The sequence below is a fragment of the Pelophylax lessonae genome (assembly GCF_965119305.1).
Source record: "Pelophylax lessonae genome assembly, chromosome: 2".
Lineage (NCBI taxonomy): Eukaryota > Metazoa > Chordata > Amphibia > Anura > Ranidae > Pelophylax > Pelophylax lessonae.
In genome coordinates, this window is record NC_138769.1 from 610,288,017 (window position 1) to 610,304,035 (window position 16,019).

General features: G+C 48.2%; 1 protein-coding gene across 1 annotated transcript in view; it reads right to left on the reverse strand.

The window, feature by feature from the left end:
• LOC309548493 (polyunsaturated fatty acid lipoxygenase ALOX8-like) overlaps positions 1 to 16,019 on the reverse strand; it is a gene marked incomplete at its 5' end in the record, with an annotated part of 109,245 nt that overhangs the window by 23,717 nt on the left and 69,509 nt on the right. Inside the window, one exon of the mRNA XM_082248440.1 lies at positions 3,603 to 3,689. Within this exon, the coding sequence (XP_082104566.1) occupies positions 3,603 to 3,689 (87 nt within the window). The remainder of the gene's footprint in view (positions 1 to 3,602; positions 3,690 to 16,019) is intronic.

Genomic DNA, 16,019 nt, shown 5'->3' on the forward strand with positions numbered 1-16,019 from the left:
ACATTGTGTCAAACAATGCATCTTTTTACAGATCCTTAATGGCGGCGTTTTTTGCTCCCATGTGCAACTGACCTTATCTAGCGATCATGGTTAAGTGAGCATATATCTATTTTACAGCATTCAGTTAAAGCATTAAGATGACTGTACAATATACAATCTGATTGTACAATCTTTTAAATATACCAAGTACTAATACAGGGGCCTGCACAATTGGATACAACTTGGATGGTTTAGATTTGTGCTCATATTTCAGTTTTGGTAAATTTAAGGTAGATTGTACAGATATTGTATAATCAGATTGTAATGTCCATGGCCACCACTAAGACAATTCAATTCATACATTTAGTTTAGGAAGTAGTAATTGGTTCAACTCTATAGAGATTTTAAAATGGCCCTATAGATCGATAGAGTAAATCTATATAAAAGTTTGCTTTTTTTGCTGTAAAGAGATTATACTGTGGTTCATTCGGGATATTTGTAACCTGCGTCTAATTGTTAGGCCTCTTGTCCAAAAAAAAAACCCACAAAAGACTGGGTTGGAAACTGATCATTACTTGATCAAAGGGTATGTTGAGAAATCACCCAATTCATTTTTAGTTTACTTTGTTTCTGTAGCGAGAAACAAACTTATTTCTGTGACATGGTTGCCAGGCTTATAAAATTCTTGCTGAAAAAAAAAAAAAAATGCTTATAAAGGGTTAGCTGGAGTTTGGTGTGAATTTGTGTATCTAAATCTGCTAGTCCATCTAACACTCCTCCTCCTAGACTGAATGCAGCTGACTGACAATGCTGCTGTCCAAATGTACCCCTTCATCCAGAGTGTTGATATTTTAAAATTCCGAACCCTTTGGGGAGTTTTTTCTACCTGTAAGCTCATATACATGTAAACTCCTGAAAATGCCTATAGTGTCCATGGACACATCGGCTAACATTAAGAGGAGTTTCTAGGCAGTGTGTAAAAAAAGCTCAAAAAAGCTTAAACGCCTGAAAGCAGTTTCTTTAACCACTTAAGCCCCGGAGGATTTGGCTGCTAAACGACCAGGGGGTATTTTGCGATTTGGCACTGCGTGACTTTAACGGACAATTGCGCAGTCGTGCGATGCTGTACCTAAACGAATTTGACGACCTTTTTTTCCCCACAAACAGAGCTTTCTTTTGGTGGTATTTGATCACCTGTGCGCTTTTTACTTTTTGCGCTATAAACAAAAAAAGAGCGTAAATTTTGCAAAAATAAAATATTTTTCAAATTTTTTTATATGAAATTCCCCCAAAAAAAATGTAAAAATTTTTTTTTAACATTTTCGGCCAATGTGTTTTATGCTACATATGTTTGGTAAAAAAAAAAAAAACTCAAAGCGTATTTTTATTGGTTTGCGCAAAAGTTATCGCGTTTACTAACAAAGGGAAAGATTTTTGTAATTTTTGTTGTTTTTTTTAACGCGTAATGGCGGCGATCTGCGATTTTTTTTGCTGTACTGCGACATTGTGGCGGACAGATCAGACCCTTGACTGACATTTTTGACACTTTTTGGGTTACCAGTGACATTTCTACAGTAATCAGTGCTATACATATGCACTGTTACTGTAAAAATACACTGGTAGTGAAGGGGTTAACTTTATTTGAGAGGGAGGGGCTGTGTGTGTCCCTAGGGGCGTGATTCTTACTGTGATTGGCTGTGGCTTGAGGTGTAAGGACACTGATCAACGGTTCTACATCAGTGTTTCTCAACTCCGGTCCTCAGGGCACACTAACAGGCCAGGTTTGCAAGAAAACTGAAATACATCACAGGTGATATAATTTGCTGCTCAGTGATTGCAGTATTCTAGTCTGCATTTCCCCGAGGTAATACTTAAAATCTGGCCTGTTAGTGTGCCCTGAGGACAGGAGTTGAGAAACACTGTTCTACATAGTAGAACCGTGTGATTAGTGTTTTTACACCGAGGAGAATGACAGGCAGCTTGTTTACACAAGCCGCCTGACTTTCTCCCTCTCCCCCGACGATCGCCGAGTGACCGGCGGACATCGGGTCCGCCGGTCACATGCGCGGGGGGGTCCGTGACCGCGCGGGCTCGCTCCCCAGACCCTCCCAGGCTAGTGACGTTAAAGCGGAGTTCCAGCCATTTACTCACCTGTCCAACGGTCCGCCCGAAGCCTCGATCCTCTCCCTCAGCGCCGGCATCAGTGCTGTGGGCACCCGGCTGTTACAGTTTGCGGCTTCACAGCCGGGTACCCACTGCGCATGCGCGAGTCGCACTGCGCGCCGTGATTGGCCGGCAATCTTCTGGGACCTCTGACGTGTCCCAGAAGATTGCAGGGAGGGAGGGGGGAGAGGCGCTCCGAGCGGAAGTGGGAGCGGGTACCTGTCAAAACTAGGTACCCGCTCCCCCCCCCCCAAAAAATGACATGCCAAATGTGGTATGTCGGGGGGTCAGGACTCCCTAAAGCAGAAGTTCCACTTTTGGGTGGAACTCCGCTTTAATTAACGTCATTCTGCCTGGCCGGGGCTGACCGCCGCAGTAAATTTACTTGCGGCGGTCGGCAAGCGGTTAAGCTTCTTTGAGCTGCAATGTGCATGAGCTCTTAGGGACTCATGCACACTGCAGCTCAAAGAAGCTGCTCCTACAGGCTTTTGAGCTCTTTTTTTCTGCCTCGAAACTCCCCTCCATGTTAGCTAATGTGTCCATGCACACTATGGCTTTTTCAGGAGTTTACAAGCAGAAAAAACTCAAACCAAACTCACATTTTTGAGAGGAGCTTTCAATTAGAGAAGACACCCAAGTGCCCAAAAACGCACAAAACAAGAAAAAAATAAAAAATAAGCTTAGGAGAGGGTTTGTGAAAAAAATGCTTATGCTCAAAAGAGCTCAAAGAAGCTCTATAAAAGCATGGAAAGGAGCCCCAAAAAGTACAAGCTTCTTCAAGCTGAAATAAAAGCTCAAATGCCGGTAAAAGCAGGTGCGTTACTGGCCAGATCACCAGGTGAAAACAGGTTAGAAAGCCTAAATAACAAATGCAGCCACCACATCTAATCTGTAAGCTGCAATATATGAAATCTTTGTTTTGGGGTTTATTACAATTTAAGAGAGGGGAGGTACAAATAAGACTCTGGAAGCTTGTTTGGCAGTATGTTGTATGTGATGTAGATTGCAATCATTTTACTTAGTTCTGTTCAGCAACTATTGTGTACAATTGTTTAAAACAAAAGTGATAAAACAGTCTTTCACATGTGCCCAGGCAGAATGGACTGAAAATAAAGCCCTAAATATACTGCAAGTTCATTAAAAAAATAGTTCTGGACAGACATTGGTGCAAAGAGCAAGGATTTTTAGTTTATCCACAAACCCTTCTGTACCCCTACCCCATCCCCCAACCACCACTTTTACAGTTTTAGCGATAAGAATAATTTCCAGAATAGTAAAGTCTTTTTTTTTTTTTTTTTCGTATTTTCCATTTCAATATTAGCTTTAATCGAGTGATTTATTCTTGGAGAACAAAGGGAATTGTGCATTTTACTGATTGTGGTCTGTTACTGACATCACTTTGCTCGGTAAATAATGGAATAGGCTGACAAGCAAAATGTGGCCTCCGATTTGGTTCTTACTTGATCAAAGACACCATTAGGTCCAATGAGCTTCGTCCTTGCAAAGGCATTTATTTCTAGAGAATAGCGAAGGTGTGGAATAATCAGCTAGGAAAAAAAAAAAAAAAAATTAGCCTCATGTATCAAGGCACATGGAGCAATCTACTCATACAATGTAACACTTCTCATATTATGTATTATTGTACCCATAGGATACGCTGTAATTCCAAAGGATTGTACACTGGCAGGGCAGCAGTGTACAATCCTATGCGCAGTGTACAATCCTATGTGTAGTGTACAATCCTATGTGTAGTGTACAATCCTATGTGTAACACTGCCCATAGGACTGGCTTTACTTCCATAGGTTTATACACAGAGATCAACTGAATATCGGCAACACTAATATCGGGGGCCGATATGCACTTTCCGATATATCTGTATCGACTTTTGGATTTACCGATATTTTCGTGACGTCATTCCGTATGTTGTGTGCAAACATTCTGCCTTCTAACACCCCCTCCCATGCCTGCGCGGCCCGTACGTGACGCCATTTCACCGCGCGCACTGCACTTAAGACCACCTCACACAGCCTTGTGTTACAGCCAGCTGCAGCCGGTCACGCTGCCAGCCATCCACCCACAGGCCCTGGCCTCAGCCACCCACCACAACAGGGTGCCAGCCCAGTGAGCAAGACAGGCCAGGGTGAGTGACACCAAGCCAGCCACCCACACAACAGGGGTGACCCCAAGCAAGCCCACCCCCCCTCCCCACCACCACAGTGTTCCAGCAAGCCACCACAATGTTCCTGCAAGCCAGCCACCCATAACAGGGTGACACCAATCCAGCCACCCACCACAGTGCTCCTGCAAGCCAGCCACCCATAAGCAGTATTGCACTGACTGCAGTAGTTGCAGTGAGTGCCATACTGCAGACAGAGGTAGTCCTCCACTGACTCCAGTCCATCCAATCCACTGTATTGTGTAGCTGTTGCCTAGCTTTTTTTCTAGCTGTTTTGCACTGACTGCACTGCAGTAACATATTGTAGTGTGTGAGTCCACTAGTGCAGCACTTTATTATGCATTAATGCACGATCAGATGATATGAAAACGTAAATTGCAGGGACATTTGCTTTGCATTTCACATTAGTTTTTATGCAGTTGTGTGAATAACGAGCACTTAATGTTAAAAATGTTAATAAATAAAGATTAACATGTTTATTAAGAGATTTAGCGAATTGTGCTTTTTTGGGTAATTTTTACGTGTGTGAAAATATTGGCCGATACCGATATGCGATCGGCAAAATATCAGGATCGGCTACGAAACAACGATATAGGTCAATCACTAGTACACAGGCTGTAACATCTCATTCGACCATGTCAACTCCATTACTCACCTGTGGAGGCGGCACACAGCGATGTCACAAACACACCCCCACTCACAGGACACCATGGAAACCCAGCGCTGGGCCCCTCCTCCCACCTACGTAGCACCGTCCGCCGGGCCCCTCCACCCACCTATGTAGCGCCATCCACTGGGCCCTGATGTCTCAGACAACATCAGGCAAACACTTTAGGTGAATTCATTCTGTACTGGGTGGCAGGCCCCCCTTCCCAGCCGGGCCCTCGGACCATGTCTGAAGTGCCTGACTGCTTAGTCCGCCCCTGGCGGATGGTGAATCATGGGCTCCCCCCACCCCTAAAATGGGTGAGGGCAGACCTTCATGCTGAAGTAGTCTTGTCTGCTGGTCCGGGGAAGATACGTCTTGGCTTACCAGACCAAGGTTGCTTGGAACCTCCCAGGGAGGATTAAAAATATTAATTTTCTATGGGCTGAGAAGGAGGGTCCCCGTCCGTGGCGAGGCTCCTTGCCTTTCCTTAACTGTGGCAGGAAGGTACTCTTCCCACCTGTGATACCCTTAATGTCATCAAGTGTAGCCCCAAACAAGTGATCGCCTTGAAATGGCAGGTCAATGAGAGCTTCCTAGAGGCTTGGTCTGTGGACCAATTCTTAAGCCACAGCATGTGCCTAGTCACCACCGCTGAAACAAAGCACAGGAGCTGTACCCAAAGCTGCATCACAAATAAACTGCAGCCCATGGATCAACTGGTCCACTAAATCGACATAAGCAGCAAGGACCTGCTCACCCCCCCCCCCCCCCCCAGGCCCTGGTGCAAAAGCTTGCCCCATTCAGTTAGGGTCTGAGACAATGGGGCTGAGGCAAAGACTGGCCGCCATGCCGAACCAGCCATCGTAAACATGCTGAGGACCGCAGCCTCTGCTTTCTTGTTAGCCAGGTCCTTAAAGGATGGGGATTCCTCTACTGGAATCATGTTTGCTTTATTCAACGTGGAAACAGGAGGGTCCATGGTGGATTAGTCCCCTTTTTTAAAAGGGACTCCTCAAAAGAGTAACGTACAGCAAAGTGTTTGGGGACCACAAAGGGTAATTTTGGTTGTTCCCATTCCTTACAGGAAAACCAGTCAAAATAAGGCACATAAGGAAACACCTTTGGAGTACGATGAGACTTCTGCGTACCAAACGACACAGCCACGTTCGTGGCTATATCAGCCGCATCCTCCATTTTTAAATTCTCACGCACTGCAGTGATAAGTGCATCTTCATTGGCTGCTGTGACCATGGAGGAATCATCCTCACTATCGGATGGTCAGGGGGTGTGATATTAAGTCCCCCTAGACGGCCGCGTCCACGGCGGCATCAGGCTCAGAATCAAATGAGACTGAGCAGGGGAAGGCGAAGGGGGACGCTTCCTCCAGGGCCTTTGCCCACACGCCACTTCCACCCAGGACACTAAGGACTGCAGGACCGCCATCAATGGGAATCTGGGGTTTCCGAGGGACCTGCCACCTCCATGAGGTGGGTCAGTGGGGGAGATGTGACCCTGAGGCTCCATAAGGAAAGTACTCTTCAAGTACAAAAATTATCTTTTGGCACCACTAAAGGATCCCCTCAAGGTTCAGGGTAGCTATTAGAGAGATAACAGGGACCCCCACAGAATACCGACCAGGGGGGGTGGGGGGGAGCGCAAAGAATTTGAACCCAGCATCATGGACGCTATCCCTATTCATTTGTCCCGGGCACAGGAAGAAAGAGAACTGAATAGCAGTTGTTGTGCTGTGTCCCTTATGCCCCGTACACACGTGCAGATTATCTGAAGACTTTTGTCTTCAGATTTACCTTTTCTATGTAGTGCAAGGGCCTGCCGGATTGCATACAAATTGAAAGTGTTTAGGTTTGACCTCATATTATATGGTTTTGGTAAGTCTACAGACAAAAGTCTTCAGATAATCTGCACGTGTGTACGGGGCATCAGACTAAAAGTCATACCACATCTCATGTCATTGCAGGTGCTGCCAAAAGGAGAGTGGAGGAGGTAACATTCCTTTTTAACCCTTGAAGTCTCAAGTCTCAGCCTATGCGGGTATATATATCCTTGAGGAAATGTATCCATGCTCAATACCCATTTCCATCTGGTAAGAGGCTTAATTATATGTTTCACCCGAGTGCAGTGGAGCACCAAATCACTGTCACAACATAGGTCACTCGAGAGGAGCTATTTGCACTTAACCACTTCCGTCTGGTAAGAGTATAACTTGGAAGGGGGTGGGATATAAGCACCAGCCATGTGGATAAATGGACTTTTATTTTTTAATTAATATCACGTTCATCCTTATTTACTTTTGAAGATTCACTGAATCATATGGACTTTGGGATTTATCACGTTGTAAATTCACTTTGTACATATGTCATCACTGTGTGTATCACATATTAGGATTTGTGTTTTTGCACATAAGGATTATTTATTTTAATTTAGCGCACCAGATCATTTTTCACATACATTTATTATCCAATCACTTTATTGGACCTTTGGTAGCAGCTTTATTTTATTTAATCAGCGCACCTTTTTTCTATTCACAGGAAGAAGCTGAGGAAGAGGAGGAGCTTAGGCATCCCTACAAGGCTTCAGTTGTCGCCAGCATCTCCCAGACTAAGGGAAAATGGCCCCCAGACATCATCCGGCTACACAAACATGGCCGCCAACCGGAGACCAGCCAAACTAAGGGAAAATGGCCACCATCAGCTACAAACACTGAGGCATGCTGCCAGGATCTTTCCTGCACCCTCTGCAAGGTGACCCCCCCCCCCCCGGAGGTAGAACACAATTAGGGGAGACTCCACTGTTCACTCTGCACTGGGACCCCCCTGCACCAGGGGCCTAATTACAGGGGTTGCAATCGCTACCGGGCCCCATGCTCCAGGGGGCCTGTACAGCTCCCCTGTACACCTGGATAGGAGGGGCGGTGGGGGCAGCATGTAGAGAAATCACTGTCCTTTTTCCTCTTGTAGCTGCAGGAGGAAAATTAGGAGATTGGTTCCTCTGTATGCTGCCCCCGCCACTCCTATCTAGTTCACTTGTGTTCTGCTGCCCCCCCCCCCCCCCCTGTGCTCCCTCTCCTCTCCTGCCGGCTGCTGCAGGGAATGTGTCACAATAGAGAACCAGGAAAGGGTCAGTAAAAATGTAATTTTCCAGCTCCTTCCTTTTCTAAATGGACAGAGTCATAGTCCGTGACGTAAAAAAAATAAAATAAAATGAGAAAATATAATACAATTAAAATACCAAAAAAATAAAAACTACTGACACCAGTGGGTGAACTTCCAGGATCGCAAAGGTCACCCTTGTGACGGGGCCCTGGCATTCCACCACTGTGGGGAGGCCCTAAGATGGCAGGAGGGGGGCCCACTGCAGAACTTGTGAAAGGGTCCCGCTGTGGAACCGTAATAAAGGGCCCCACAATGAGAGTAAAGGGCCCCAGGATCAGTGGGAAGAGCCCCAGGCTTGAAGCGAAGGGCCCCGGGCCAGGGGTCCGAGGGGCCCTTCATGGTTTCTTGCACCGGGGCCCTGAAGGTTCTAGTTACGCCTCTGCCCTGCACTATACCCACACTGCAAACAGCAGGGCAAGCACCTAGGTGTCTCCTACACTGGGACCCCTTCAGACTACCAGGGTGGGACACACTATCCTAGAACCCTTACAGGTGAAGATAGCGGGGCAGTCCCCATGGGTCCCTGCTGCATCCTCTGCCCTGGGACCCCCAAACTCCAGGTCCAGACGGGGGGGGGGGGAGAGTGGGGGGAGCCCAGCTCAGTGAGGTATTTACGGATGGGGAGGAGGGAACCTGCAGGCAGGTCCTGCCATCCCTGGAGGTTAGCCGCGTCCACACCAAAGAAAACCACCAAAGATAACCACAAAAAAAAAAAAAAAAAAAAAAGGGGGGGGGGGTGGACTGTACTTGCCCTTCCATGGTGTGGGTAACGCTCCAGACCGAATTCCGCCACCGAAGTAGGGGAGCTGTTTAACTCGCGGCACAGCCTCTGTCCGTGAGGCCATGTCGTAGCTGACCTAGCGCGTAGCTGCTGACTGCACGCTCTCACTTGCTTGGCTGGGGGACCACTGGATCTAGATTATCCAGCCCATCGCCCAGCAGTTGATTGTAGATCTCCCCAGAGAAAAAACAAAAAAGATGTTATGAAGGAGAAAATTGCTAGGACCAGAGATCCCAGCCAGGAGCCTAGGTCCTTACTCCTGACTAGACAGATTAAAATACGGATTACCTAGTGCAGAGAGGGGGGTTATATACCAGCTGAGGGCATCCCATGGGCATAGCCAGGTGTTTTTTGTACTGCCTAGTCCTACTCCTGGAGGCAGCAATATTATTCACTAGTTCTAATTTATGGAGCGATGTGTCCGTCAAGCGAAAGAAATGTTTATTTCACACACTACAATTTAGATATATGACAATGATAAATATTATATCAATGACATGGTATCCAAACTATAGAACATGAAGACCATAATGAAAGATTTGAAAATGTAAAGTCTTAAATTGCATAGTTCTCTCAGCTCAAGACAATCCGGGAATGCAATTCAAACACCACTACTTAATGCGGTCAAATGAAAAATGCATTTCTGCCACTAGGGGGCATTGCAGGGGAAAGGCTCCAGTTGTAGTTTGCTTTCGGCTCCATCTTGCAGCTCCTACAGTTGGGTGATTGTTGTGATACAGTAGATAGTTTGTCCTCTTGTGCCTTGACAGGTAAGAGGGTACATGTGCCTTAATTGACAGGTAAGAGGGTACATTTTTCAAAGTGGTCTTTATCTTTATAACCTTTAAATTATTCAATTTCATGTTCGCCACCATCACAGTAGAAGGTTAACCTATACACTTTAGTCTGGTGGGTAAATTGTTTTTTTTTCCTCCTCTCAGTAAAACGGTGAGAACAACATCTAGGGTTTGGGAACATTTCCACAGGACAAAGCTGCAATATGCAAATCCTTCTCCACAGCTACTCTTCTGTCGGCCCCACCATCATGCACGGAGGAGTCACCTGAATTATTCAATCATCGTGTCAGTGACATGCTGCTGGAGGATGCGCAGCAATTTGAATGCTGTGATGTTGGTTCGAAGGTTGATGAAGGGACTAACGTGAGCCAAGAGAGGGGGTGATAATGACTGACAAGAAACCAGAAGTCATGTTGCCACAGCTGAAGCATATTGCCAAGTTTGCTCCAGTGAGGGGGGGGGCAGGATGAGGAGGACGCACAACTCCGAGGCAGGATGTGCACCAGGGACCGCCATAGCAGTAGCCAACCTATTGCGTCACAGCACACAGCTCCACTGGTGCAGGGTGCTGCAAACCCCCCGCAGACTCCCAAAAGTTCGTTAGTGTGGGCTTTTTTCAGCACATGTGCAGTAGACGGCAGAGATACTGTTTGCAACATCTATCTGAAGCGGATCAAGCGTGGCCAGAACACCAGCCACTTGGGCACCACTGCCACACAGTCTGTTGGAAACAGCACCTGAAAGGCCAACCAGATAAAAACAAGCATACATCACCTTGCTCCTCATCTATGATCTCTAACCCTACTATACCTCATGCCTTCCCAAATAGCACCATTGAGAGGGATGATGGTATAGCAATGAGTGCCACAGACTTGCACCCAATCTGCTAGCAATACAGCACCGCTTGATTTGAGCAGCAGGCAAATTTCACTACCCCAGATGCTGAACCATAGAAAGAATGATACTGTCCCAGCCATCCACATGCTCAACGTCTTAATGCTAGCATGGCCAAATTGCTAGCATTACAATTGCTGCCTTTTCACCTGGTAGACTCTGCACCCTTTCGCAAATTCGTGGAATGTGCTGCACCACAGTGGCAGGTCCCAAAAATGCATTTATTTTCATGTAAGGCCATTCCGGCTCTCTACCGTCATGTGGAAGGTAGTGTTTTGGCCTCGTTCGAGCAGTCAGCAGGAAGGTGCACATTGCTGCTGACTTTGTCCAGCAGGCATGGCCAGGGACATTACATTTCGCTCATGGCGCACTGGGTAACTGGGCAGCTGGGAAGGATGCAGGACAGGGTTCAGTGTTGCAGCTTGTTTTGCTACCATGCCTCCAAAAACCTGGTGCTGGTTCTGCCACATCTGGCTGCTCTTACCACCTCCTCCATGTCCTCTTCATTTGTCCTCTGAAGCAGTTGTGCTCCCCAAGCATGCAAGGGGCTACGTAAGCAGTCAAGCTAAAAGATGCCATGCAGTGCTTCAGTTGGTCTGTCTAGGGGATAGGAATCGGATAGGAGTCACACCGGTGCAGAGATTGTCAGCTCTGCAGGGGCAGGCTCAGAATTGGTTGACGCCACGACAGCTTGGAGGCAGGAAAGGTTGTATGCGACAATGGCACGAACCTTCTCTCCGCCCACCGACAGGGACACTTGACACATGTGCCAAGCATGGAACATGTTCTGAATCTGGTGGTGCAGTGTTTCTTGAGCAGATACCCAGGCTTCAAAGATCTAAGGCATGCCAGAAAAGCCTGTGGCCATTTCTGGCGTTCATACAGTGCTTGCTTATCTGACATTCAACAAGAATTCAACCTGCCCAACAATCACCTCATTTGTGACATGCTCACCAGGTGTGACTCAACGTTGGCAATGCTGCAGCACACGCAGCAGAGGGCCATCAATGAGTACCTGTGTGAGTATGGCACAAGGACAGGGTCAGGGGAAATTGGCTTTTTTTGCCATGCCAGTGACTTTTGATAAAGGATGCATGCATCGTTCTGTCACCATTTGAGGCCGCCACAAGGATGGTGAGCTGGGACAATGCATGCATCAGTGACACTATCCCTCTAGTCTACCTGCTGGAGCACACGCTGCGTGGAATCATGGACAGGGCACTTGAGGCAGAACAGCGGGAGGAAGAGGTGGACTTTCTTGCCTCACAAGGTCCCCTTTATGCAGATATTCCTGCAGGGCTACAAAACACACAGGAGGAAGAGGAGGATTTTGGCAGCATGGATGTAGAGATAGCATACAGCAGTCTTCAAGGGATTGTTTTGATTCCCCAGAAACCCCAGAAGTTGTACTTGGTTAGGGAGCGGTTTCTCCAGCTGACAAGGTCATCCTTAGTGACCCAGAGGACTCAGAAGCTCATGCCTCCTCCAACTTACATTGCATGGGCTCCCTGATTCTGCAAAGCCTGCGAAAGGAACCAAGGATTCGTGCTATCAAGGAGAGAGATAATTACTGGTTGGCAACCCTTCTTGATCCATGTTACAAGGGTAAAGTTGCAGAGCTCATCCTGCCTTCGCAGAGGGAGCAGAGGATAAAACCTCTTGAGGTGGCCTTGAAAAAGAATGTGTACGGGGGGGCGTGGCCGCCGCGTAACAGCATGGACGTCTGAGCACAGAGCTCCGCCAGACCAGGGAGAGAATCTACTACCATCGGCGCCCTAACACCTCGCAAATCGACCTGCTCCTGCCTGTGTGATTGCTGGACTCGCCCTGCCTTCGATACGGATGGCTAGGAAGAAGAAGGATTCCTGCCAGCCACGGCAGCTCCAGCACTTCTTTATGGCCCAGGACAAGCAACGCAGCCAAGATGGCGGCGGATCTCCGGCCTCATCCAGCGGGATGTCTCACTCCTCGCCTAGCCCTCCACACACCTCGGCACAGAAGGCGGGACAACCTAGATCCCCGGCGGCCTCCACCCCGATGTCCAGGAGTCCTGTCAAGAGTAAGCCCAGACTATCCGGAGACATGTCGGCCATGGAGGTAAGCCAGGGGGACCTTTCATCCACCAACACTACCCGGGAATTGTCCCCTAACAGACACATTCCCTGCCAGCGAGAAGCCGGTCTCTGAGGTCAGACTCAGGGACATGATGATGTCCCTGCGGGCTTCCATGCACGCGGATATGATGGAATGTGTCGCTGCATTTAAGGTGGAGGCGCAGGCCCTGGGAGGACGCATGGACAGGGTTGAATCCAAGATGGGGGAGTTTGCAGCTTCACACAATGAACTGATCGATGCCCACTATACCCATGAGGATGAGATTGACAAGCTCAAATCAAAATTGGCTGACAGAGGATAGGTCGAGAAGGAACAATGTAAAGATCAGGGGGGTCCCAGAGTCTGTGCACCCCGGTGCCCTGGACCAATATGCACAAGACCTTATTTTAGCGGTCCTCCCGAACACACCACAGTCTGAACTTGTCATTGACAGGATTCATCGCCTCCCTAAGCCTTCTCACCTACCGGAGGAGATCCCCCGAGATGTTATTATGAGGATACATTTTTATCATGTAAAGGACAGCCTCATGTCAGCATTCCGAAAGAGGGATCCTATACAGGAAGCATACTCCAGACTCCAGCTTTTTGCTGACTTGTCACAATACACCCTGCAACAAAGGAGGGTTTACACCCACTGACAAAAATCCTCAGGAATCATTCCATTATCTATAGGTGGGGGTTCCCTGTGAAGCTTACAGTCACGAACAACAAGCCCCACGTTATCACCACCATGCAAGCTGGCCTGGACTTGCTTCAGTCCTGGGGTCTCCTCCCGGACCAAGACAACACCCTTCCAAGGCCATCTGGGCGCATCTCCCCATTACCTGAGGACTGGCAAACGGTCACCCATAAGAAAAAGTGGAAGAAGCAGCCCAAAGGGTCGCCACCTCAAGCTTTTCCGCAGAGACCCTCTCCCTGAGCCTGGCCGTAGTGCCCACCCAAACCTCCCCCCATGACTATGTGCAGTAAACCTGCTCAGGAGTTTGCTCTCAATTTTCTTACGCATATTACGAGCATTTCACCTTTGCTCCTATGTTTTGTTGTTTCTCTTTTTTTTCTACTCCCTTTTGGTCAGCAGATTAAATCCATGGACTACGGACACCTCGCATGGACACATGTTGCGGACGGCCCCTGCCTTCTTTGCTCACTGTGGCTCCACGGCTGGTTATCTCTGTGCTCCCTACGAAGTCGTACTGGATCAGGTAACATCACCTCCGCCTACACACTTAAATGATGGCTATCACAATCACCTCCTTCAATGTACACGGCCTCAACCATCCTGCCAAACGAGCTTCTATGTGGCGTGAGGCTCTCTTTATGCAGTCCTCAGCCCCAACGCTGTCACACAGAAGTTTCCCTCATATTTACACAGCATCGGACAGTTGTAAACGCAAGGGAGTTCTGATAGCAGTGAGAGACTCTGTAGCCTTTTCCCTACACAGGGTTGTTTCAGATCCGCTGGGAAGATATCTTATACTGCAGTGCGAACTGAACAATATCCCCTATACGATCTTGAATGCATATGCCCCCAACACGCGTCAGATACACTTCTGGCGAAGGATGTTCAGACTCAGGGGCGTAACTACAGGGGTTGCAGGGGTTGCAATCGCTACCGGGCCCCATGCTCCAGGGGGCCCGGTAGCAAACCAGTGGGTGAACTTCTAGGATCTCAAAGGTCACACTTGCGACCGGGCCCTGGCATTTCACCACTGTGGGGAGGCCCCAAGATTGCAGGAAGGGGGCCCACTGCAGAACTTGTGAAAGGATCCTGATGCGGGACCATAATAAAAGGCCATGCAATGAGATTAAAGAGCCCCAGGATTAGTGGGAAGAGCCCTGGGCTTGAAGGGAAGGGCCCCGGCCAGGGGTCTGGGGGGCCCTTCATGGTTTCTTGCATCGGGGCCCTGAAGGTTCTAGTTACGCCTCTGTTCAGACTATTGGACAAGCACAAGTATGGTTCCTTGGTAGTATGTGGGGACTTTAACTCAACGGCGGACCCCGCGTTGGACATCTCCTCCTCACCCAAGCGATCGCCTCCAGCTTTACAATCTCTATTTCATGAGGTGGAGATGTTTGATGTGTGGAGATGCCACCACCCGGGGGAGAGGGATTATTCATTCCACTCCTTGAGACATAATACCTACTCCCGCATTGAGATACTGGTTGACAAGCGTCTGTTACAATTGACGCAAACCTCGAGCATTCATAACATCACGTGGTCCGACCATGCCCCAATATCCATATCTGTGCGGGAAGATCGCACCCCAGGCCCAGCGTATCTCTGGAGAGCAATGCACAGGTGCTGGACTCTCCTCAATTTGCCTCTCAGATAGAGCGACATCTTGAGGAATACTTTTTGCATAATGAGGGTTCGGTTTCTGACCCCACGGTGATCTGGTGTGCCCACAAGGCCTTTATTCGGGGGATACTTATTAAACTGTGTGCAAGGCTTAAGAGGCAGAGGACACAGCAGCTAGACCACCTCATGGCAGAGATCAAGCGCTTAGAACCCCTAAATAAGAACACCCCCCATCCTCGCTTGGCCCAACAATTACTCAAACTTCGATCGGATCTGAGAAACCTACTGGTTGAGAACCAAGACATATTTTAGAGCCCTTAAACTCTCCCACTACTCGGCAGGTAATAAGGCCGGGAAGGTATTGGCGAATAAACTTAAGGCTAAGCGCGTCAAAAACAGAATTGCCTACCTCCTGGATCCCGCCACAAACTCAAAAATCATGAACCCGCAGGAAATAGCTGACGCATTCGCTAAATATTATGGATCCTTATATAACCTTAAAGATGACCCTTCCACCCCTCAACCAACCGATCAACTTATTTCTGATTTTTTTGGCGTCCATAGACTTGCCGACACTTGACCCTTCCACCCTGCAAGCTCTGAACACCCCAATCACAACAGCTGAAGTGGAACGGGCCATACACACCCTTCCCTCCGGTAAATCCCCGGGCCCTGATGGACTCCCCAACTTATACTAGAAGAAGTTTGCGAAGACGCTTAGCCCTCATTTAGCCTTGATGTTCGCGGCTGCTGTGGCCTCTGCCTCCATGCCAGGGGAGTTACTCCAAGCATATGTTGTTACATTACCTAAACCTGGCAAGGAACCTACTTCTCCCCCCAATTTTAGACCGATATCCTTGTTGAACACGGATATCAAGTTGTATGCCAAGGTGTTGGCCCTTAGACTTCACCCTATATTGCCAAATCTCATCAACCCGGACTAATCCGGGTTTGTTCAGGGACGACAGACGTCGGATGCCACAAGGGTCAGG